The sequence below is a fragment of the Sorex araneus genome, chromosome 6 (assembly GCF_027595985.1).
Source record: "Sorex araneus isolate mSorAra2 chromosome 6, mSorAra2.pri, whole genome shotgun sequence".
Classification (NCBI taxonomy): Eukaryota; Metazoa; Chordata; class Mammalia; order Eulipotyphla; family Soricidae; genus Sorex; species Sorex araneus.
In genome coordinates, this window is record NC_073307.1 from 36,830,680 (window position 1) to 36,857,217 (window position 26,538).

Genomic DNA, 26,538 nt, shown 5'->3' on the forward strand with positions numbered 1-26,538 from the left:
TTAGATAAAAGCACACAAAATAGAAATGAGAAAACCCCTATTAAGTTCTATATGCCCAACTTTAGTAGAAAAGCCCACATTTACACATCACCCATAATAAAGGGCCTACGTTGAAGAAAAGGTTTGCTATTAGATTCTTTTTTGTTTGTTTGCTTTTTGGGTCACACCAGTGATGCTCAAGGGTTACTCCTGCTCTGCACTCAAGAATTACTCCTGGCAGGGCTTTGGGGACTTTATGGAGGCTGGGGATCAAACCCAGGTTTGCCGAGTATAAGACAAATGCCCTATCCACTGTACTATCGCTCCAGACTTCATTATTTGATTACTTCTCTAATCCCATATTTTAAATTTTAATTCCCTCATCTTAGGTGTTACATGTAGTACTATATTAGATATACACCACCACAGTTAATTTCTTTTATTCCTTTTCTGCTATATAAATGTGATCAAAAACTTTCACCCCATGGGAATGGAATGGAAACATCCAAAATATGGTGATGAGAAGGTGTAATGGTGGTGGGATTGGTGTTTGAATATTAAATGTAATCAAATATTGTGAACTACTTTATAAAATTAAAAAACAACTTCCACCCCCTTTTACAAGATTATAAAATAGGCCTAAACATAAAAAAGCTTTTGTAAAAAAAAGATTCTCTAAAATAAAATTTTATGCAATGATTCAACATATTATTGCTGCTTAAATTAACTGATGCTTTTTAAATAAAATGATAGCATATCAAGCTTCATTCTAAGTCATTAGCCTATATAAGACACTATTAAATAGAATATTTGATATGTGCATTATAATCTACATTGATTATACTTGTTTCCTATAAAACCAAGCAAGAAATGAATAAAAACTTTAATCCTAAAGGCTTAAGAAATATTAATACTTTTTCAGTGGAATTTTACTTATACTTTAATACCAATCTTCTCTAGTACTAATCAGCTAAGTTACCTGGTTGTTTGCATATTACTTAAAGCAGCAGCATAAGTTGCTCATCTCAATGCACAGAAAAGCTGGTAAGTAGCAAGTATTGAGACATTTGTATATGAACAGGAAGAAAGACATATTCCAATATATCAATTCCAATATATATCAAACCCAATGGAATTACCTAATACTAGATTATAAAATGACTTTTTTTCTTTTTTAATTGAATCACCGCGAGATACAATTACAAGCTTCCATGTTTGAGTTTCAGTCATACAATGATTCAACACCCATCCCTCCACTAGTGCACATTCTCCACCACCAATGTCCCCAGTATATGCCCCCTTTCCAACTCTCCCCCTACCTCCATGGCAGACAACTTCCCCGATACTCTCTACTTTTGGGCATTATGGTTTACAATACTGGGAGGTTATCATGTTTGATCCTTTATCCACTTTCAGCACACATCCCGAACGATTCCTCCAACCATCATTGCCTTAACTGATCCCTTCTCTATCCCAGCTGGCTTCTCTCCGAGCTCATGAGATAGGCTTCCAACTATGGGTCAGTATTCCTGAGACAGGCTTCCAACTATGGGCAGTATTCCTGGTCCTGGTGTCTACTATCCTCGGGTGTCTGTGTCATGTTATATTATTTTATATTCCACAAATGAGTGCAGTCCTTCTATGTCTGTCCCTCTCTTTCTGACTCATTTCACTTAGCATGATACTCTCCATGTTTATCCACTTATAAGCAAATTTCATGATTTCATCTCCCCTAACAGCTGCATAGTATTCCACTGTGTAGCTATACCAAAGTTTCTTTAACCAGCAGTCTTGTTCTCGGGCACTCAGGTTGTTTCCAGATTCCGGCTAGTGTGAAGAGTGCTACAATGAACATACAGGTGCAGATATCACCATTTCTTCTGTACTTTTTTGCATCGCTAAGATATATTCCCAGAAGTGGTACTGCAGGGTCATATGTTGCTTTTTTTAAAAATTTATTTATTTTTAATTAGTGAATCACCATGAGAGTACAGTTACAGATTTATACATTTTTGTGCTCATGTTTCCCCCATACAAAGTTTGAGAACCCATCCCTTCACCAGTGCCCATTCTTCACCACCGGTAGACCCAACATCCCTCCTACCCTCCCCAATCCCATCTCCCCCCACCCCACCTTGCCACTGTGGCAGGGCATTTCCTTTTGTTCTCTCTCTCTCATTAGGTGTTACGGTTTGCAATAGAGGTGTTGAGTGGCCACTGTGTTCAGTCTCTAGTCCACATTCAGCCCGCATCACCCTTCCCCTGCATGGCCTCCGACCCATATGGAAGCTCAATTTCTAGTTTTTGGAGGAATGTCCATATTGTTTTCCAGAAAGGGATTTAAAAAAACTGCAAAAATTTTCAGACCGGCACACAGCTGAATCATTCAGGGCATACAGAAAGGGGGTGGGTTATCCCAGTGCCCACCCACACAGGGCCCATGGCAACCACATGCTCCCACAATCCAAAGTCCCCACCATGTACCCAGCCAGACTCCATCACTCAGGATGGACCTCACCAAGAAATTAACATAATCTTAGTAATCTTTCTTACAAGGACTTAATGGCTCCATGATGAGATACAACAACTTATTGGCGCACTTTTGGAAGCTTGCCTCAAGTTCTACTGGAAAAGGCAGTTGGGATAGAGAAGGGACCACTACGACAGTAAGTAGAAATGAACGCTCTGGACAATATCTGTGTGTGAAAAGGATGTAAAGGAACAAACATGATGACCTCTCAGTACCTGTATTGCAAACTATGACCTCAGAAGGAGAAAGAGAAAGAAAAGTGTCTGCCACAGGGGCAGGCTTGGAGGATTGGGAGGTGGCGGGAGGGAAACTGGGGACATTAGTGAGTACACCAGTGGAGGGATGGGTGTTGGAACACTGCATGACTGAAACCCAATCACGAACAACTTTGTAATGGTACATCTCACAGTGATTCAATAAATCAAAATCACTTTAGATCATTCCAGCTCTCTGCTCTAATACCACTAAGTTTGTTTTCTTTTGTCATCTTTTTAAAAGTAAAATGAAACGTTCCCTCGTTCTATACTCTCTTTCTTTGTTCCCTACTGCCAATCCCACTTGATAGCATTTAGCAAGTAGTCACTTATCAGTAAACAGTCTTCACATATACACGAGGCCAGGATCCAATATTTCCTTAATCCAAATCAGAGTAAACAACCCTGAAATTGTGAGACCTTAAACTCTGATAACTAGATTTAAAAGTTGACTGTCCAAAATGACATCGGCACTTATATGTTCATCGCAGCACTGTTTACAATAGCCAGAATCTGGAAAAAACCCGAGTGCCCTAGAACAGATGACTGGTTGAAGAAACTCTGGTACATCTATACAATGGAATACTATGCAGCTGTTAGAAAGAATGAGGTCATGACTTTTGCATATAAGTGGATCAGCATGGAAAGTATTATGCTAAGTGAAATGAGTCAGAAAGAGAGAGACAGACATAGAAAGACTGCACTCATCTGTGGACTATAGAATAACAGACTATAAGACTAACACCCAAGAATAGTAGAAATAAGTACCAGGAGGTTGTCTCCATGGCTTGGAGGCTGGTCTCTCATTCTGGGCAACTCAGAGAAGGGAACACCAAGTAAAATGTGATTGGAGGTCATGTGGGGGAAAGATGATGCGGGCCCAATATAGACTAGAGACTGAACACAATGGCCACTCAACACCTTTATTGCAAACCACAACACCTAATTAGAAAGAGAGAACAAAAGGGAATAACCTGCCATAGTGGCAGTGTGGGGTGGGGGGAGACAGGACTGGGGAGGGGGGGGAGGGATGTTGGGTTTACTGGTGGTGGAGAATGGGCACTGGTGAAGGGATGGGTTATCAAACTTTGTAAGGGAGAAACACAAGCACAAAAATGTATAAATCTGTAACTGTACCCTCATGTTGACTCACTAATTAAAAATAAGCTATTAAATTAAAAAAAAAAGTTGACTGTCAAGGGTTGGGGTACAGGTGTAGGAAAGGGAATTTGGGAACACCGGTGGAGGGGAGATGACAATGGTGGAGGGGTTGGTGATAGAACACTGTGTGTCAAAAACCCAACTATGAATAACTTTGTAATTCAGTGCTTTAATAAAATAAAAATTAGAAAATATAAACATCTCAATATTTTACTGCATGAATGTATGGGAGGAATTATAAAATACATTTACTTTAAATCTTCAATAATTTCCTTATCAAGTATGCCATCCAATATATTTCAAATTTACTCATAGAAAAATAAGACTTGAAAGGGTCATGGTTATACTTTCAGAAAGGACTAAGTGAAATGAAGAAGAGCATTATCAAGCTTCATTCTTAAAAATATTCAATATGTGACCTCTCTCACAACAGAATATATTATAATGCCTTAACTTTTCTTGATGTAATTTAATTCCTCTTCCTGAGTAACTGCAGATTCTGACATAATTTCTATCTTCTAAATGTGCAAAGAATACATATGCAAATTTAACAAAGTAATAATTTCAAATAAACAAAATTAGAAAACATTCAAATTTACATAATTAACAACTTATGTTCCAAAAGTTGGACTTCTAAGTTTCAAATCTCTTTTCTCCACTTTTAACATAGGAAGGAAAAAAATAAATTAAGAAGCTGGGAGTGAGCTGTGGAGACAGTGCAGGGGTTACAGCACTTGCCTTACACAAGGCCAACCCTGGTTCAACCTCTAGCACCACAGAAATTCTCTTGAACACCACCAGGTATTGCCCCCAAGGAAAAACAAATATGAAAAGGATTTTGGCAGCAATATCCATTCTGTCCCTTTTCTTTCTAGTCTACCACAAGGAAAACAAGTTTCCAAGCTAATGAAAACACCAAGTGTTCTAAATGAAGGAAGCACATACCAGCCTTTAAGGAGACAGTGAACGCAAATGAAGATTAGCACTGAGGGACAGTGATTTTACACAAAACTAAAAGAGAAAGCACAAAACTAATTTTTCACTGTACTCAGTAATTCCAGAAGAAAAGCAGATGAACTAAAATTAGCTCAAATAGCTAATAAGAAACTGAAATGAGTCTAACTTTAGAAGAACCTAAATAATATTGAAGAGGCATTATTTTTATCCAAATATTTTCATCAGCTATTTCCCCCACTCACAAGCTTCATGTTTTCTTTTTATAAGCTTGATAGTTCTATCTCTTACCGAGCACAATTATCATATAAAAATGGTGAGGTCAAACTACTATTAACATAGCTTTTTAAAAAAACTTAGAACAGAATTGGAGAGACAGATCACTGGCTGAGTGCAAGCTTTGTATCCCAGCACTGCACGGTCTCTCAAAAACGGTCAACAGCAACTGAGCACTATCTTAGGAGGAGCCTGAGTATTACCAGTATTCATTACAAATACATGAATTAGTATTTCATGTATTCATACAAAAATGAAATAAGTGCATTATGAAGCTGGTGGATGGAAACAATTTTTTCAATAAAAAACTTAAGATACTTGAAAAGGTTGGCAGCAAGCCAAATACTAATACCCAAAGTATTATTACTATTACTATTATTTAAATGAATAAAGCACAGCTGTCTAAAGTTACCTCTCAAGAGCTGCTCGCCGCTTTTCTACAAATTCAGTGGAGGATGAATCTTCTTTACCCACTTTGACCTTGGTCATTCCTTTGAAAAAAACAGAATGATATTCAAAAAGATGCTGTATTATTGTGAAATAATATTACAAGGAAAACTTGTTTTTTTTTTGGGGCCACACCCAGTGATGCTCATGGGTTTCTCCTGGCTCTGCACTCAGGAATTACTCCTGGCAATGCTTGGGGGGCTATATAGGATGCCTGGGATTAAACCTGGGTCAGCCATGTGCAAGGCAAATGCCCTATCCACTGTTCTATCTCTCAGGCATCAAGGAAAACTCTTAAAAATTATTTACGGCATTTGTTTCAAATATTAAAACTCATGTTAGATTAGCATCACTACCTGCCAAGGCAACACACGGAATAACTGGAACTGCCTGTAGTTTTCTGGCCTCTGTGTGGAATCTTTATCTGTGATATAATTACATCGATGGTAAATTAAAATGTGCTTACACATTAATAGGCATAATGGAATTTAAAATCAGCAAATATATAAGTTCAGTTATTACTCTTGTGGACAGTAGTTATGATTTGTGACTTTGAGAATTAGAAAACTAAGTATGATTCATGAATTTGCTAAATGTTTTTCCTGTTTCTTATTTCTAAGAATTGGCTGATTTTATAACAGTTAAAATGTCTTTCAGAGACATTTAAATTCTTCAAATTTAGTAGTAAAAACTATGTTTATCACTTCTATAGTGACAATTTCAAAATTCAAATTTGATATTCAACTCTTCAAATTTAAAATTAAAATCATGTCACTTTTAGATTGATATCGGACTGTAGTTTTTTGTTTGTTTGTTTGTTTGTTTGTTTTTGCTTTTTGGGTCACACCCAGCGATGCTCAGGGGTTACTCCTGGCTTTGCACTCAGGAACTACTCCTAGCGGTGCTTGGGGGACCATATGGGATGCCGGGGATCGAACCCGGGTCGGCCGCGTGCAAGGCAAACGCCCTACCCGCTGTGCTATCGCTCCGGCCCCCGGACTGTAGTTTTTTTAACCTTCTACTTCTTTTCAAAAGTTGATCCCTAGAAATAGTGTCAACATATACTACCACACAAATAAGCCCTGAAAAGACTATGGTAAGCCAAGAAACATCATAAAAGACCACATTTACATAGTTCCCTTCATATGAACTATTCAGAATATGCAAATCTATAGAGAAAGTGACTGCGCAGGACTGGCAGTGTGGAAAATTAAGAATATGATGACTACGAGTGATAAAAATCTTCTTAAATTGATTGTAGCAATATATGCACAACTGAACACTTCAGAGCCACTGAATTATATTCTTTAATGAAGAAATTATATGGCATGTAGATCATATTTCAAAAACCCACTAACAATGCAAAACCATGTAATTCTTATCCAGATTAACACAACTGGTGAATATATATATATGTATATATATATATTTTATATTTACTCTGGTGAATATGTTTATACATTCACCTATATTCACCTATTGGTTTAAAATCATTTCTCTAAAATACCATACTCTGAGGGCTAGAGCTATAGCACAGCAGGTATGGCGTTTGCCTTGCACACAGACAACCCAGGTTCGATTCCTCCACCCCTCTTGAAGAGCCCGGAAAGCTACTGAGAGTATCTTGCCCTACGGCAGAGTCTGGTGAGCTACCCATGGCGTATTTGACATGCCAAAAACAGTAACAAGAAGTCTCACCATATTTTGAAATATAAAATTAATACACAAATTATCTGCTTTGAATAAACTAATACATAATATTATTTCACATATTCTTTTTTCCTGAAAAAAAAAAAGAAAACAAAACCAATTTATCATTATTGATATCGAGTTCTGTGTTTTTATTCCCTTAGGGTCCATTGTGGCAAAAAGAATCTAAGCAGTAAATTCTCAGAAACTTTAAATTATTTTGATGCTCTTTTCTAAAAGCTTTTTTAAAAGTCAAATAAGGTTTCAAAATATAGCAGTTACATGGTAATGAAAAGACTTTTCTTCTGAGAAGTTATTACTCTTATTCTACTATATCACTGTTACGAGAAAAATATTATATATATAGTTAAAAGGGTCTCTTTAGAAATTTTAATTTTTGATTTCAAAAATTGACAATGTTGTCTTCAATGTCTGCTTCTCTCCAAGGTTAGCTGTCATAAAGTTAACAGACTAACTTTTTACCCATCTTTAATCATTTTCTTTAGAATTTCTGAACACTGCCTTATTTGATATAATATTACTATTTGACTAATTTTTGTTGACATGCTTGGTGTTTTTGGGGTGTTTTTTTGGTGGGGGGATTATGGGGCTCCAAGGATGCTCAGGGGTTACTTCTGGCTCTGCACTCAGGAACTACTCCTGGCGGTGCTTGAAGAACTACATGGGATTGAACCCAGGTTAGCCATATACCAGGCAAATGCCCTACCCACTCCGACCCCTCAAATTCTTTCTAGAATAAAGTGGTACAGAAATAATTTTAAAACCCTTCAATCAACCTTTAATATTTTAGCATTTTATATGCACAGCAGGTAAGGTGTTTGCCTTGCACATGGTCAACCCAAATTTGATTCCTCTGTCCCTCTCAGAGAGCCCGGCAAGCTACCGAGAGTACCCTGCCTGCACGGCAGGGCCTGGCAAGTTCCCCGTGGTGTATTCGATATGCCAAAAACAGTAACAACAAGTCTCACGATGGAGACGTTACTGGTGCCTGCTCGAGCAAACTGATGAGCAATGGGATGAGAGTGACAGTGATACAGTGATAATAACATAATATTGATTTTTAAAACTGAAAAGTTTTCTACTTAGGTAAAATATAAAAGCAAAACATACTTTTTTTTGCTTTTACTGAAATAGTCATACAAAAATTAGCAAGAGAATAAAAAAATGACTAAGGGTACAAGCTCAAAGAAAGATAACCTGTATTCAAAGCTCAGTTCTGCTACTTTGTAGTTGTGTAACATGGGATGTTATATAATCTCAATGAACCTTAGTTTCCTGAGTAAGGACAAGGACAAGTTAACCTTATTAAATAAACGCAAATTCAGGCTTGGGGAGAGAGCTCAAAGGACTGGCGTGATTATCTACCATTCAATCCCCTGGTCCTGTGGAGTTCCCTGAGTACTGTAGGCTACAGCCCCAGTAGCCTCCAGCACCACTGGACCCAAGTGCCTGTCTGTGTGCTGTGTGCCAGTACTGGGTTATATGGCCTGAACACCAGGCCAGCCTAAGCACTGCTTGGGAGGTCCCACTTGAGATTGAACCAGGGTCTGCTGTGTGCAAAGCAAGTGCCCTGATAGCTGTAATATTCTTCTAGTCCCATGCTTACAATTCATGTCTTAAATTTCTATTGACTATCCTAGCCATGTATACAGATCACATGAAAATAACTGTTACCACAGCTCTAATAATGTCTGAAGACTGCCATAGTACCATAGTATCAGGAAATGATGCTCTCAGGAGTTAGCTACCTTGTCTAATTTAAATTCACACAAGCAATTCATTATATATTGCAATAATATGTGGAAGAACAAAGATGAAAAAATATTAGTTTGAAATACAATGTACTTAGGCATGAAAATTAAGAAAAAAAAATTGTGATCCTTTTTAGTCACACCGCATGGTGGTGGGTGGGATCTACTCCCCCAAGAAGTACTCATGGGTTTCTCCTAGCAATACTCGGAGGGACCATGAAATGTTGAAAATTAAATCTAGGCTCTGGTGTGCAAAGCATGTACTCTACCCTCTGAACCATCTGCCTAGACAGTTTTTAATTTGGGGGGAGGGGGGTCTGAAGGGGGCTTATCAGCATTAAGTAATAGACTAGTATCTGTCTGGCCACCAACAATGAGAAAAATAAACTTGTGTTTCCTCTTTTGGTACATGAAAACTACAAGTCAAAGAAAGGATATTTATAATTTATAGTATCAGAAACTTAATTTGTCTACACAGACTATCAAAAAACTATTGCAATAAAGAGAGAAACGAGAATAGATTAGCATTTCTCAAAATAATGTCAAAAGTATCTATATTCTGAGCAGCTCTGAGTTAGGGGGTGCATACAAATCTAATCTCATAATGACACCGTCATTTGTCTTTTTTACTTGCATCCTTCTTCTGTGAAGAAGACATGAAACTATATCTTCCATTAAGCCAAAATTTAGTAAGACCAGGAAAAAGTGTACATTCAATTAATATTTTTTGTCTTACAACACATATCACGATATTTTTACTTTCTACCAGAAGATAAAGAGTTTGCTATTATTTTAAAATAGGTTAATCCAGAGAATTTTCTCTCACCCAGTATGACAGAGCCCATATAGGCAAAACTTCTGTAAAGTCTCAATTAACATAATGAATATAATGGGTTCTTTAGGTAGTTCTAGCTGAACTAACTGTTCAATTAGACTTCTTTTTTTGTTTTGTTTTGGGGCCCACACACTGCAGTGCTCAGGGCTTATCCCTGGCTCTACATTCAGTAATTACTCCTGGAGATGCTCAGGGAACAATATGGGATGCCAGGGATCCAATCCAGGTTGCCCATGTGCAAGGGAAATGCCCTACTGACTATACTATCATTACAGGCCTAGACTTCTTAATTAAAACATAGAACATGTCCATTTAAACCATTAACGACAGATAAAATTTCTTTATGAAACAAAAAATATTTTAAAATAAAAATAGTTATTTCTTCAGAATAGCTTATATGCAGACAAAATAATAATAAAATAAAAACCTATGAAAAGATTAGAAAAATACTACGAAATTTTAAGAGAGGGCTGGAGAAATAGCTCAATAAGCAAAGTACACACTCTGCATGTAGGAGGCTAGGGCTTAATCCTTAGAACCACATAGTTCCTTGCTATTCCTTGAACCAATAGTGCCAAGAGATCACTCCTGGCAGTACTCAGGAGACCATATGCAGAACTGGGAATAAAAATTGGAGTCAGCTCTACAAGGCAACTGCCTAAATCCCCTGTCTATCTCTCCATCCCCCCAAATAAATTTAAAGTGAGTTTAAATTAACTCCTATATGAGATGAGGCTAGATGATATCTTTTTTGGACAATGTACATGACAGTGAAATACTTACATACCTTAGAAAAATGTGACTATGTTAAGGGGTCCATGTATCCTCTGAATGTGACTCAATAATACCATGCTTCAGCGATCCTAAAAAGGCTAACATTTTCAATTTGACAAACTAATCCAATATTCAAAAGCATTGTACTACATTAAAAAAAACTTATATTTTAGATTAATACTAATACCTATACATTCTTAAGCTGATGTATAGAAGGAAGGTCTAAATTCAGTATTCCTCAACACTGAGATGTCAATGATCATGGATCCAATAAATCTACAGGCAAAACCAAATTAATAACAGCCACAAAAAACTCCTCTTTTGTTGATTCATACTTACCTACTATGCTCTTCTCAGGAGCTGGAGGCACAATATAACCGATATGTAAATATTTGCTTGCTAACTTGCTATGCAAACCGAGAAAGTCACTGAATCTTCTTTTAACTGAAAACTCACTCTTACTGAACATGGAAAGAGAAGTCTAAAAGTAAAGAAGAGGTATTTCAGAGTTTGAATATTAAGAAATTATTTGAAAATTAATGTCATACATATATAATTATATACATATATTCACATACCTACTCTGCAAAAGAATAACCATTTATTTCTAGACCTAAAAAAAAAAACCTAACCAAGCCTAAAACAGCAAGAAGACAAAAAATGTTATCCTATCCTTGACTTACCGTTTTTACTCTAATTATATTTGTGCTAATGATACTAAAATCTTTACCTCAGGCTCAGATTTTCTTTGAGTTTTGTTCCCATATATTAAAAAGTCCAAGGCACATCCCCACTTAAATCTTTCTGCCACTTAAGTTACCTGTATTTCCTGCTGCTGGAACAGTCAATTTCATGAAAGAAGGACTGTTTCCAGTACTTATATAAAACCAGTTTCTGTTTTACCTGAGTACTGAGAGTCTTATCAAATAAAATATATTAAATATGTGTTCACTGAATTGACAAATTTCAGCCATATCCTTTCCATGTGTTACCTTTTCTCCAGGATTGCTGAAAATCCTAGGATGGTAATCTTGGCATCTCTTCTTCCTTGTTTCTTATGTTTAAGTCTGATTCTACTTCAAATACAACTCAGGAAGACATTTATTCACTCAACTGCCGAACCACTTCCTTAGGATAAAAACCTTCTCACTGATATAAACCCTGCTCTAAGAATTGCAATGATCTTATTGAAAACCTTCTATTACTTTCACCTTCCCAATCTATACTGAGGATAGTGATCTTCAGAAACAAAAATCTAACTGTGCCCCACTCTAAGTATAATTAATGGCTTGCTTGCTGTTATACTTAGAAGGAAGCCTGGATACCTTAACATTGTAGCTGTTTCTAATATAGAAAGGCTTGTTACCAAACAATCCAGGAGATACATTTCTTTATATCCTGGAAGATGATGCTCTCTAGAATTCTAGCATTTACACATGTCAATCTCTTTGCCTAGAACAAGCATCTCTCCCTCCATTACATCCCAATCTCCTAAGTCACTTCTACCTTTGTCTTGTTCAGGTACCATTTCCTGCATGAAACAGTCTGATTCTAGACTAGGTCCTTTCAAACAACTCTCCATCCTTTCGGATTACTCTTTTTACACAACTGCCACCAGTTATTTATAATCTTTACTGGATAAAAAACATGGATAATTAATACTCATCCATCATCAAAGCCATGTACTACATATAGTAATAACTCAACATATTTTGAAGAAGTCTTACCTTTGTTGTTACTCTATATGCCATGTAAGCATTCATACCATCACCTACAAGAAAAGTCAAATAATACTATTAAATATCCTAAGTTTGAGCCAGAGAGGTAGCTCAAATGGACTGAATGCATAATTTGTAAGTATCTTTAGCATGCATCATCCTTTGAGCACTGCTGGGAGCAATCCCTAAGCAGAGCTACGAATAGTGCCCAAGCAATGCCAGTTGTGGTCTAACAACTCAATAAATAAGCAGTTAAAAATCATACCCACAGTGTATTCAATATGCCAAAAAACAGTAACAAGTCTCACAATGGAGACGTTACTAGTGCCCGCTTGAGCAAATCGATGGACAATGATACAACAGTGCTACAGTGCTACTTTTAACCACATGCTCTAAAAATTATGACTACATGATATTAACTTGATAATGAAAGCCACTACATAATGTCTACATATTAATATATACATGATCTATTCATCACCAGAGCCTGGCAAGCTACCTATGGTGCATTCAATATGCCAAAACCAGTAAGTCTCACAATGGAGATGTTACTGTTGCCTGCTCGAGCAAATCGATGAACAATGGGAAGACAGTGCTACAGTGCTACAATCTATTCATCACACATATATGCTAAAAGCATACAACTTTTATGTATCAATCATAGTTCAAAAACAAATGAAAAAGTACCACTTTAATAATGTAATAATATATTTAAGGAAAAACAATATATTAAAATCAAACTACCCCAAAAAAGACAGCACAAAACAACTCACCAACTTTCTCTGGATCTGATACACCAATTTCTATATCAAAAATATCTCCATTTGCTTCTTCTTCAATCTGAAAAGGAATCGTTTTGGGATGTTATAGACTCCAATTTATACTACTGTTATAACAGTAAAAACAGCAATTTTTACTATTTATCTTTTATTGGAATTACTATCATTTCAAATGCTATAAAAAGTTGCTCAGTAACCCATCTGTGAAAGCCAAGCCAGGTTTTCATAATATCTAAGTAAATATACACACATACACATGCTGATTAGAAAAGGATCCTATTTGTAGAAATAATAGAAAATCTTATATTCTTACAACTCCTCAGTTTTAAGAAAGGCATTTAGACTTCTGTCTGAATATTGTCAAAATTTTTGTTCTATGTAACAAATTTATAGACGCAAATTATAGAGTGAACTCCTTGACTACTTTTAATATTAACATTTTCCAAACTCGTATGTATCTCTCTTCTTCATTTAACAAGAAAATAGCTATTGCTTTTCAGAGTAGAAATCCTACATACCTACAAAAATCATACCTATAAGTAACACAAGCATATGATTTTCTCTAGTAACACTGTCACTGTTATACCCTTGCTCACTGATTTGCTCGAGTGGGCACCAGTAACATCTCCATCGTGAGACTTGTTGTTACTGTTTTTGGCATATTGAATATGCCACGGGTAGCTTGCCAGGCTCTGCTGTGTGGGCTAGATACTCTTTGAAGCTTGCCGGACTCTCCAAGAGGGGCGGAGGAATCAAACCCAAGTCAGCCGTGTGCAAGGCAAACGCCCTACCCACTGCGCTACTGCTCCAGTCCACATGTACTTGGAAGTCACCAGAAGTGATATACAGCTCACTGAATAAAAGTGTAACTAGCAACAATGATAACTGCTGTGAGGATTAACAAATGGAGTTCGTGGTGGAGTGCTTGCTTTGCCTCTCTGAGGCCCTGGTTTCAACTCCTGGCACAGCAAGGCGCCAGAGCACTACCAGGACCAGCCCCCAGCACTGGCCCTAATTCTTTATAATTCCATTATAAATAAGTAATCCAAAGAGTTATAAAGAAAAAAAATTTTATTCTCAAGCATATGAACTGTTAAATCTTGTAAATTTTTCAAAGCAATATTAACTAAGATTATAATTAGAAAGGTTTTTCTAACAATTATTTATTTCAAAGGTTACCTTGACATATAGATTGTATACTATTTACTTATTTTGTTGCCACATACAGTGGTGCTCTGAGCTTATACCTAACTCTGTACTCAGGGTTGATACTGTAGTCTTAGGGAACCTTATGCAGTGCCAGGGATTGAAGATAAATAGGAGCAAGTCAAGCACCTTACTATGTATTCTGATTTGTGTTTAAGCAAACCTTAATTTAAATTGCTACAATAGAAAAATATAAAAGTACCTTGTATGTGGGTACCTGAATAGATTTTCACAATGTGAATGAACACCTACAACTTTGTAACCAGAATCTACATCAAGACACAACACAAGACCAAGGATGTGGCTTAGCAGTAGAACACTTGGATTGCATGTGTGATTCCTTCGGTTCAATCTCACAGCAAAAGATAAAAACAAAGGCCATTCTTATGCACTGAAAGGCCTCCCATAACTTTTTTCTCCAGTCACAACCCATCTGCTATTGTCAGTAACACTAACATTTACTATTTTCCTTATCAAGTAAAACAATTTAAATTAACACTTGTGATTAAGGTTTCAAAGCACCTTTTGGGGGGAGAGATGGGGTCCACCCAGTGATGCTCAGGGCTTACTCCTGGCCTTGCGCTCACTCCTGGTGGGCTCAGGGGACCGTAAGGGACGCCAAGGATGGAACCAAGGTTGGTCAGATGCAAAGCAAACACCCTACCCACTTTACTATCTCTCTAGTCCCCTGTAAACCTCCAGAACACTTTTACTAAATATAAGAACCCTAAGAGGAACACGTTATACTGTGAAAACCACAAATGGGAAAACTCAAGCCACTGGGTTAAAAAGTAATGGAAAGAAAATTAGAAGCCAGATCACCGAACTTCTTTAGTCTAATATTCTTCATTCAAAATGTCTAAAAACCTTTGATAAGAAAGGAGAGTAATGTTCGGCAAGGAACAAAAACTTACTATGTGCATTTTAACTCGTAAGAGAAACATGTTCCCATACCTCCTCCCTGGATCTATCAAAGATGACAGGAGCAGATATACTCTTTGATTCAATTCTGGGAGCAATGAGTGTAGTAGGGGTCACAGGCGTGACTGCAGGAGAAGGTTCTGAAGAAAGAATAGGTTCTCTTTCTGGGCTGTCCAAAGATACTTCTTCTGTGGCTTCTAGACACAAATTGAAAAAGTTAGTTATGGAAACCAGTAAGAACAACACCTAACAGTCTAAAAAATTATTTATGTTACCCATACCAAAACATCAAAATGTTACTTAAAACTAATTGCTATAAATAACAATTGATCCTTCATAATTATCAAGACTTTAAAACCTACAATGAGTTTGTTGATGTTAGGAAGAATTCCAGTAAACCAGTTCAATTATTTATATTATTGATAGGGGAAAAATAGTAAAGTAATAATGTCAGAAACTCCACACTCACTTTTGTTTGAATTTATCCTTGCAACTTACCTTTCAAAATCACTTATTCAAGGTAAAATTTTATTATTTTTAACTTACGAACACAAATTTTGGAGCAGATGGCTGTCCAAAACTATGCCAAACGGGGTTTACATTTTGTTGTGGAAACTCTAGTTAATAACCTAAAGCAATTAACTGCCAAAGATTATTAAATATTAGTATCAATATTGTGTATTAGTATTAATACACAAGTATGACATAAAGCAAACAGGTGTTAAGATTTTATTTTAAAATACTCACCCACTTAAAAATATAAAATTAAATGTGAAAAAACAGATCAAATCAATAAACTGTCTACAAGCTAAGTAACATTGTGCTAAATGCAGTGGAAAACGCAAAGAAAATGTAAAATATCATACCTTCCCTCAGGGAGTTTATAATCTAGTTTGGAAAATAAGACATAAGCATGTGGACTGCTGAATAATAATAAAAGACAACATGCATGAGAACAATAAAAAGAATGCTACATTTAACTGCTTTAGGTACTACAAAACGATAATTTTAGTTGACATGGGGGACAATGCTTTTAGGCAGGGGGAAATCAGGAGTTTTTTATGAAAATCTGATCTGAGATTTGCGTAAGTATAATAAACTAGGAGAAGAATTCTCTGAAAATGGAATGAGAGCACAAGCAAAAAGTGAACCTAGGAATGTGATAATTGTGGCACAAGCATGACTATAATGAAAACTGTGGTTCTGCAGGTTTAAAGAATTGATCCAGGGGGGGCTGGAGTGATAGCACAGCGAATAGGGTGTTTGCCTTGCACGCGGCCAACCAGGGTTCGATTCCCAGAATCCCATATGGTCCCCTGAGCACCGCCAGGTGTGATTCCTGAGTGCAGAGCCAGGAGTAACCCCTGTGCATTGCCGGGTGTGACCCAAAAAGCAAAAAAAAAAAAAAAAAGAATTGATCCAGGGATACAAAAGGCAGGAATGTGAGGGATCACACTTCTGGTCTCTTGCCTTATACTTTTAGAGTCATAGGGCTTTGGGATGGTAGTAATGGAGACAATAAGTAACTTTAATTTCAGTATCTAAAAAAAATACACAGCAGGAATAATGTATATGCCTAAAATAAGGTTTCTGAGGTTAACATATCATCACACTACTCATTCTAGTTATCTTTTATGTTAATAAAATCCTTACTTGACAGTCTGCTTTATATTTTCACATTTAAAAAATAGACTAATAAAAATTTGACATGTTGATACTGACGCTATAATTTGTGCTAATAAAGCCATATTCAAGTGAGAGCCCCTGGCTATATGCACTGGCATCAACGTATCAAACTACGGTAAGTAGAGGAAGGAAAATAAACTATTAATGCAGAATAGATCAGTGGTTTTCAATCTATTTTACGTTTAAGGAGCAGTGAACACAGAAATTGTGGACAAAAATAGTAATAAAAGACATCCACAAAAGTATACTGTGTATTCACTTTATATCTATTATTATAAATGAAAATTTTGGTTATTTAAACTTAAAATAACCAGACCACCAAGAACTTCTGTAGACTGTCATCAGCCCACAGAATAGCTGAAAACCACTGTAACAGACTGATGACAGGTCTAAAAAAAACGGAAAAGTGATGTGCAACTTCAAGCTATTATGACTGGTAACATTTATGACTACTTTTAAAAGAAATTAAACCAATAAGCAATTGAGAAAGCAGGATATCAAATTTATGACATGGGATCTTTATAAACAAGCAATAAAATAAGTATCAAACAAAACATAAAAAAAAACGAATTTCCTGAGAGGAGGTACAATTATTGACAACGTACCAACAGAAAAACAAAACTATGAAACACATAATAAAATATAGATGTCAGTATAGATAAGTCATTCCAACTTTCTCATATTTCACTGATAATACTTTCATGTTCTTTGCATAAACTCAGACATTATGCTTCATAAATAGTAAAGACCTCAAAATAAGAAAAGGTAAGTATGATCTAAGTAGCTAAAATGGAATGGAAAAATTAAATGGACAGAAATTTAGGTTCAGCATATGCACATACAGCCTTTTAAAATTCTTCTCATGACTTCTTTTATCTTAGGTAAACTAACATACTATACATTCAACACTGTTTAATTTAAACAAAACAAAAAGGTTCCAAAAGATGTCCCACAGGTACTAAGTACCAATAATTAACTTTTCCTTGAAGAGCTACTTCAAGGACACAGACTGATTACAGGAATGTCAGTTAGGTATTTCATTCTTCTGCTAAACACATTAAAGAATTTTTAAACAAAGTAATATTCCTTAAGCATGGCACCATTGGCTAAAAAGCAAGCTACAAATTGTGGCAAAAACAACCTGTATAAAGTCTAATGGGGGGCTGGGGCGTGGGAGGTGTCTCCAGTGATAAAGTACACAGTTCGCGTTTAAGGGCCTGGTTCCAAGTCCTGTACTACAAAGGCAGAGCCCCAGCAAGGTGAGCACCGTGGCCTGCCATGCATGGCTCCCACCAAGTCTAGGGCAGTTTGCTTCTCCTACTCATTCCTTCTGTCTAGATTCTCAAGTACTTTCGGTGCAGCTTAGGGTAGGATGCAACAAACGCAGCCGGTCTTATTTGATGAAGTCTAACATTTTCTAGTAAATAAACTAAAATGTTCTATTTCAATTTTCTTTGTACTACTTTTGACATAATAGTACCTAAAGGAATAACTTGTATATATTGCCATATATACAAGTACAATCTCATCTCTAGGTCTTAAATTCAGTATGATTAGCCCAGTAGGGTAATATTCTTGCTCTCTCCTTCGACAGAGGTGAAATAAATGAGGTCTGTATCACCGAACCATACTTTTCAATCATCTGGTGACATATGCTATTACTAGTCTCTTTGAACCATGCTACTCCACAAAAGGAGGAATAGCTACTTAAAGGTATAAGATATGAGTGTACCATTCACTCATATAAAGATTAAACTAGGTTGTAGAACACTTAATGACTCAAATGAAGAATTGAACGTAAAAGATAAAGCATAAAGAGTGTTTAAGGGCTAGTAAAAAAAATTGTTAGTCTCCCCACCTTTCTAGATTTTTTAGTCATATCAGGTGGTTCTCTGACCTTATTTCTGGCAGTATCTATATATGATACTGGGAATCAAAGACGGATGAACCACATGCAAGGCAAGTGCCTTAACCCTAATCCTGCCCCCCCCCCAACCCTTTGTTTGGGGCCATACCTGGCAATGTTCAGGGCTTATTTCAGGTGGTCTCGGAAGGATATATGAGGTGCTGGGGATCAAAGGGGGGGTTGACATCAAGGCAAGAGGTACAATCCCACTGTACTATCACCCCCCATCCAACTTTTTAAAAATCTAAACATAAGCTTCATCATATTCAAATCCCAGTATCTACTATAGACTGCTAGCTACATTGAAACGCGAGGCTGTTTTAAGTTAGCTCAGTGACCACATACAGTCTGTATGTGGCAAATATCTCTGAGTTGTGAGAACTACTTAAAGAAAATCAAAACCCCTCTCCATGTCGATACACATACCCACACAGTTCTGTTAAGGTTTCAGCAAACTCATTACGTCGACAGTAAAATGAGTGAATCTTTATAAAGGAAATAATTTCAAACTAGCATGAATGACTCTCCACAATGAGAGCTAATAAACACAACATTTAGATTAGTACCTACTAAGCAAAGGTCTCATGTCATTTCTTTTAAAATACTTTTTCTGGTTTTGGGGTCATACTGGCAAGTTCTCAGAGATTACTCCTGGCTCTGCACTCAGAGCTCACTCCTGGCAGGGACGGGGGGACCATGCACAAGGTAAATGACCTGCCTGCTGTGTTATCTTTCCCCCTCGCCCCTCATAACATTTATATATTAAAATATAAATATCTGGGGGTATGTTGGCGCCAACAGGTCAACCGGTACCTGTGGAGTCAAGTGCATTAGCTTGATGCTGATACCCCTGATACCACTGTGCCCCTGGCCTGACCCCAACAACTTAGGACCAAGTTTACCAAGAAATTAAATGGACAAAAGTTAGGTATGTGGGAGCCTTGCCCACAAACCACCTCAGGCTCAGCTCTACAAGCTCCTTTATTGGCCTTCTTACAGAAACCCATAGAGAAATCTCGAAAGAGATCAAAAGCCACAGTTAATCTCGGACCCATGCCTGGCTGACCAGACGGGGGTAAATCGGAGGGGGGCAGGTTGGCCTGGTGGCCCACCCAAGAAGAGTTCTCCCACAGCCACTTGCTTCCATAACCCCAAATCGCCACCATACCCCCAGCCAGACTCCACCATCTCAGGACAGACCTCACCAAGATAAATCTGTTGAAAATTTTGGTATGCGGGTTTTGTGACTGCAATCTCCAGGCTTTCCCAGAGTTGAGGTGGGCTACTTCCCCCCAATTCCCAATACTCATGGAAGCACTGGCAGACACCCCCACGAACCAACTCCAGTGCCACCCCATAAGCTCTACTACTGGCCTTGCTTCATAGACCTATAAATAAATCTCGAAAGAGATCAAAAGCCACAGTTAAGCTAGGATCCACACATGGTTGAACAGACCGGGGTAAATGGGTGGGGTGGGTTGGCCTATACCCACCCAAGCTGAGCCCCCAGCAGTAACTTGTTTCAACAATCCATCACCGCCAGACCCCTGGCCTGACTCCACTGTCTCAGGACAGACCTCACCAAGATATAGTCTGCTGAAAATTTTGGTATGTGGGTTTTGTCACTGAATCTCCAGGATTTATCGAGATCGGGATGGGCTACCTCCCCCACCTTCACATCCTTAGGATGTGAAGCCTAGGCAGTCACATCCACACCCCAAAGCTACCACCCAATTGAAAAGCTACTCCAGCCTTACTGCCCTGATAAAAATATTGCATGTCCTGGACAAATACCATGACCTCTTAGCACCTATATTGCAAACCATAAAGGAAAAGGAGAGAGAGAGCAAGCAAGAAGAAAAGTGCCTCCCCTAGAGGGAAGATGGGAGTAGGTAGGGGGTGGAGGGTTGGGGAATGATCTTGGGGACATAGGTGGTGGGAAATGTACACTGGTAGAGGGATGGGTGCTGGATCATTGTATGACTGAAACCCAATTATGAACAGCTTTGTAATGGTCTATCTCACGGATATCCAATTTAAAAAATAAAACAAAATAAAATACAAATGCCATTAAAAAAAATCCTTTAAGGACTGCCTAGGAGGAAAAACCCATGATAGGAAACAAAAAGGCAGTAAGCACTTTGTTTAAAAGCAATTTTATTTTGTTAGGTATATATGGAGGAAAGAAAACATTCTTGGTATTTAGCATCACATTATTTTCTGAAATAAAATAAATGAATTTAATTGCGATGAAATTTTTTCATCAAGGAAGAAATCACATGGAAACTTTGTGATGGAGAATAGTACCTTCAATCATATTTGAACACAAAGTACAGAATAGTTTAAAAAGTATAGTCGAAATGACATCTGCACTTATATGTTCATCACGGCACTGTTTACAATAGCCAGAACCTGGAAAAAACCCGAGTGCCCAAGAACAGATGACTGGTTAAAAAAACTATGGTATATTTATACAATGGAATACTATGCAGCTATTAGAAAAGATGAAGTCATGAACTTTGCATATAAGTGGATCAACATGGAAAGTATCATGCTAAGTGAAATGAGTCAGAAAGAAAGGGACAGACATAGAAAGATTGCACTCATCTGTGGAATATAAAATAACAGAGTAGGAGACTAATACCCAAGAATAGTAGTATACAATACCAGGAGGTTGACTCCATAGCTTGGAACTTGGCCTCACACGCTGGGGTAAAGTCATACCAAATGGAGAAGGGAACACAAAGTAAATTGTGAGTGGAGATCCCAAGTGGTAAGGGAAATGCGCGCTGAAAGTGGACTAGTGTCCGAACATGATGGCCACTCAATACCCCTATTGCAGACCACAATACCCAAAAGGAGAGAGAGAGAACAATTTGGAATGCCCTGCCACAGAGGAGGGGTGGGGAGGGGGGATGGGATTGGGGGGTAAGAAGGATACTGGCTTCATTGGTGGTGGAAAATGGACACTGGTGGAGGGATGGGCTCTCGAACACTGCATGAGGGAAAAACAAGCATGAAATGTTTGAACTTGTAACTGTACCCTCACTGTGACTCACTAATTAAAAAAAATTTTTTTAAATAATTAAAAAAAGTAAAATAAATAAATAAAAGCTGAGGAAATAAAAATTTTTATCCATGAAAGACAGTTCTGATATACTAAGCTTTTAAAAAGTACATAAAGATTTACTATTTTAATTTGTGTTACAAATTTCAAGAAAGATTTTGGTTTTTCATATCCAAACATTAATTTGTACCTCAAATTTTATCTTAAAGCAGATAGTGTTTGAAGAGCCCCCCCTTTTTTTATTTATTTTTTTTTAATGTTATAACACCTTTAATGAAAAGGTTGAAGTATTGCAGTTTGGGATTACCAGTGATAGTTTGTAGGTGAGGAGATATTTTATTTTATTTTATTTTTTTGGGATTCTGAAGTTTTATTTATTTATTTATTTTTTTAAATTATTTTATTGATTCACCATGTGGAAACTTACAAAGCTTTCAGGTTAAAGTCTCAGTTATACAATGCTCAAATACCCATCCCTTCACCAGTGCACATATTCCACCACCAAGAATCCCCCCCTTTTTTTAAAAGTTAATATGAACTATGGCAAATAATCATCCTCAGATCAAATATAAATTCATCAAGAATAAATTTATTCATCTAAAAGTATAGTGGAGCAGGTAGTAATTGTTATATTTCATTAAAACATTTAAAATACATTAGTGTATGAACTATGATTCATCATCATCATCATCATAATCCCATTGATTGTCGATTTTCTTGAGTGGTCTCAGAAATGTCTCCATTCGTCCTAGCCCTGAGATTTTAGAAGCCTCTTGTTACTTGTCCTTCCCAAAGGTGCCGTATTGGAAGCTCTTTCAGGGTCAGGGGAATGAGACCCTTCATTGGTGATGAACTATGATTATTAAAATTTTTTTTTGAACTATAATTTTAAAATTCAGAATTTAACCTTGCTTTGGGACAACTTGTAAGCAATACAGAATGCAATCAATGCCTATTTCTCAAAGAACAAAATGCTGTAACCACCACTGGTTAGCTATTTTATGTCCATATTCAGCAGGCTGCAATTTGGTACTCAGGCCAAAACAGCAGTATTTAGGGGATGGCGGTGCTGGGAGTTGGGAGCAGAACAAGAAGGTAAATGATGGCTAAGTGCCAGAGGTCAAACTCAGGGGCTTGCACATACCAGGCATGTCATCTGCAACTTTGAGTCATAACCCCAAACTCCAAAACCACTACAGAAAAAGGCCTAAAAAATAACTGAAACAGTAAAAATTATCTATTTTCAAACGACAAAACCCAGAATGGATCATATTGTTTTTACTCGAAATAGTTACTTTTCACAAATCTTACTAAAATTTTAATATCTGTTAAAGTTGTTAACACGAAGTGCTACCACATCAGTTTTGCTTTAGAGAATACTTTCTAACAGGATATACAGTACGATTGTTATTTGAAATGTATTTGTGTGTGCAAATATATATATGCATATATGTATATTTATAATTACCTGCAAAAAGATCTTCTCTGTCATCATCTAGCACAACTTCTGCTGGTTTTGGACCATTGGAGTTTGTACTAATATCTTCTGTAGGAAGACTTGCTGGTTCTGGAGATGATGGACTTGACTGTTAAAAAATACAGATTAGCATGTTTATCTGTTACACTTAATGTCTCTATATTCTACAGAAACAGAGAATAGTCTTAATAAAGAAGGAACCAGAACAGTTATTTATAGTTACTTCCTCAGAGAGTAAGAATGAACCCAAAAACACAATTTTACTCATTACCTTTTTAGAGACTGTCATAATTAACAAAATCAGAATTTAATGTTTTACAGTCATATATAATAACAGACAAAAATCAAACTGAAAATGCACTATGTAAGAATTTGATATTTTAATGTTTTAAAAGTTCTATTATTGAAATGCAAATTTCACATACTCTCTTGCTAAAGCAAGAGTACAGCAGGTTAAAAAAAAAAAGAGAGAGAGAGACAGAATGTAGGATGCTTGCTTTGCATGTGGCTAACCAGGATTCAATCCCTGGTACCCCTGTGGTTTCCCAGTTCCCGCCATGAACGATCCCTGAGTGCAGAGCCAGAACTTAGCCCTGAGCCTCACAGGGTGTGAGCCAAAAACAACCAACAACAAAAAAGTAATACCAACTGGACTAAAAATTACAATTATTTGGGCCAGGGAGATGGTATAGGGGTTAAGGCGCATGCCTTGTATCAATTATTAACTTGATAATTGGCCCAGAGGGCTGCAGCACATACTTTGGATGAGGGAACTCGGTTTAGTCCCAGGCAAATGATTTTCCAAGCACCCACACAATATTGAGAGTAGCACTTGAGCAGTACTATGACTTAAAAATGAACAGTAAAAACAGCTGAGACTAGAAGACAGCATGGGGATTAAGGCACTTTCCTTGCATGAAGCGGACCTTGGTTTTATCTCAGGCAACACATACGAGCTCAACCAGGAATGCTCCCTGAGCACATAGGAGTAAGACGTGAGCACAAATACGTGTGGCCCCCAAAACCAAAATCAAAACAATTACTGGGATTAGGGAGGTACTCCAAAGATTGGTGTTGGTTCCTAGCATGCATGAGGCCCTGAGCAGGATCCCCAGGACCCTTTGGCTTGAGAGTACTGGGGTGAGGCCCTGGTGATGCCAGCAATGCTAAGTCCAAGAAGTGAGGTTTCACTAGGCTTGAGTGTTGAACTGCCAGGTACACACCACCACCAGCAGTAGCACTAGTACAGCTGAGCACTGCTGGGGAGGGGTGGGGGTGGGGATCGAAAGATGGAGTTACAAAGATTGATCTGCAGTTTAAAGCAACTAACTGAAACCCTGATGCTGCCCACAAGAAGACAGGCAATCACCACAGCTCTGCTACTAGGAATTCCCAACAAGAAAAGTGAAGAAGACAGCTCAGTTTTTTTACAAGTACCCAGACATGCCAGGTCATAAACTTTATCCCCAGAGCCTTGCATACGCACAGGCAGTCCTGACAGCCCACAGTCAGGTCACTTAGAATTAGTTATTCTAAAATGTGAGTTTCAAAACAGAAAAATGCCATCCCCCCAAACATTCATATTTTAACTAAGCTAGAGGACATTTTTTGAGCTTAAAACTTAACCACTATAACTGAATTTGTATTATGAACATTTACCTTTATTATAGATTTCATGTAACAGGTAACCAGTTGCCTATGATACAAAAGCTCAGTATTTTTACAAACCAGCACACTTTGGTGACCAGCACCCAAACCAAGGAAGAGAACAGGATCAACCCCAGGAACACTAGTCCTGTTCCCTTCCCTCTGGTACCTTCTGGCACCCAGGTTTTTCTGTAGTGCTGATTAGTCTTTGTTGTTTGTAAAACTAGAATTATATTCTTTTGTGTTTGGTTTTATTCCTTCTCATTTATTTTTGTTTGTTTGGGGGTCACACCCAGTTGGGCTCAAGGAGCACTCCTGGCAGGGCTAGGGGACCATATGTGGCACCAGAGATCAAACTGAGGTTGGCCTCCAAAAGGGCTAATACCCTACTGGCTGTACTCTCTGTCCAACCCTGGTTTTCTTTCTTAATGTTATATATATGAGATTCTGCTATACGTCTTAGTATAAATGATCTTCATACATATAATAGTACAACTACACTGCAAGTGCCCTCTTCTACTTGTTTTGTTTTGATGCTAAGGAGGCTACTCCCAGAAGGGTAGGCACAAAACTGAACCTCTATGGCACCTTTGCCCTTTGTATCTTTTAACTTAGGCTGGGGATTAAGCCCAAGAGCTCCCAATTTATAACACGTTTTTTCTTTAGCTTTTAAAATATTCCTTATAGAAAAAAGGTATTTCATTGGATATTTCAAAAGTAGTTTTGATTCCTAGGACTAAGGATAGCAGAAATGCCTCACTTGGGGGCTGGAGTGATAGCACAGTGTGTAGGGTGTTTGCCTTGCATGTGGTCGACCCGGGTTCGATTCCCAGCATCCCGTATGGTCCCCCGAGCACCGCCAGGAGTAATTCCTGAGTGCATGAGCCAGGAGTAACCCCTGAGCATCGCTGGGTGTGACCCAAAAAGCAAAAAAAAAAAAAAGAAATGCCTCACTTGTATGAGGTTCTGGGTATCTCCTTGCACCTCCACCGTGTCCTCTCCCCCATAAGGCAGTTTAAATTCGTACACAATTTAACTGAAAAGCTTTGTTTTTTCCCCTCAGGAACTTAATCTTCTAGTCCCAAATTCTCACAAAGGTGGGCCTCCATTTACCTCCTCATCAGTATTTTCACTTGAAAAAAATTAAAGAACAATCAGTTCATATACAAGTTCCTCTAGAAGACAATTCTGACAACCTGAACCTAAGTCTTGCCCCTCCGCAAGCAAAGTCTAGTTAGATGACTGGCCTATAAATGCCCACAGAATTACTATTCATCACAATGTCTCTTGTAACACTGCATGGTTATAATGTTTACGGAATTAAAAACTCTAAGGAGAGTATCTTAACTTCTTTACTACCTTTTACTCTGATCCTGGTAACAAAACTCAATGACTGCCTGCTAGCTGAAAGTGCTTATGAACTACCCTTAATATTTTCAAGTAGACTGACTTTAATACTA

The 26,538-nt window shown here is 37.6% G+C and overlaps 1 protein-coding gene across 1 annotated transcript in view; it reads right to left on the reverse strand.

Moving 5' to 3' along the window:
• SNX2 (sorting nexin 2) overlaps positions 1 to 26,538 on the reverse strand; it is a 59,778-nt gene that overhangs the window by 19,759 nt on the left and 13,481 nt on the right. Inside the window, exons 2-7 of the mRNA XM_004609812.2 lie at positions 23,423 to 23,540; positions 15,329 to 15,492; positions 13,163 to 13,229; positions 12,399 to 12,442; positions 11,011 to 11,152; positions 5,567 to 5,645 (exon numbers count right to left, since the gene is read on the reverse strand). Of these exons, the coding sequence (XP_004609869.1) occupies positions 5,567 to 5,645; positions 11,011 to 11,152; positions 12,399 to 12,442; positions 13,163 to 13,229; positions 15,329 to 15,492; positions 23,423 to 23,540 (614 nt within the window). The remainder of the gene's footprint in view (positions 1 to 5,566; positions 5,646 to 11,010; positions 11,153 to 12,398; positions 12,443 to 13,162; positions 13,230 to 15,328; positions 15,493 to 23,422; positions 23,541 to 26,538) is intronic.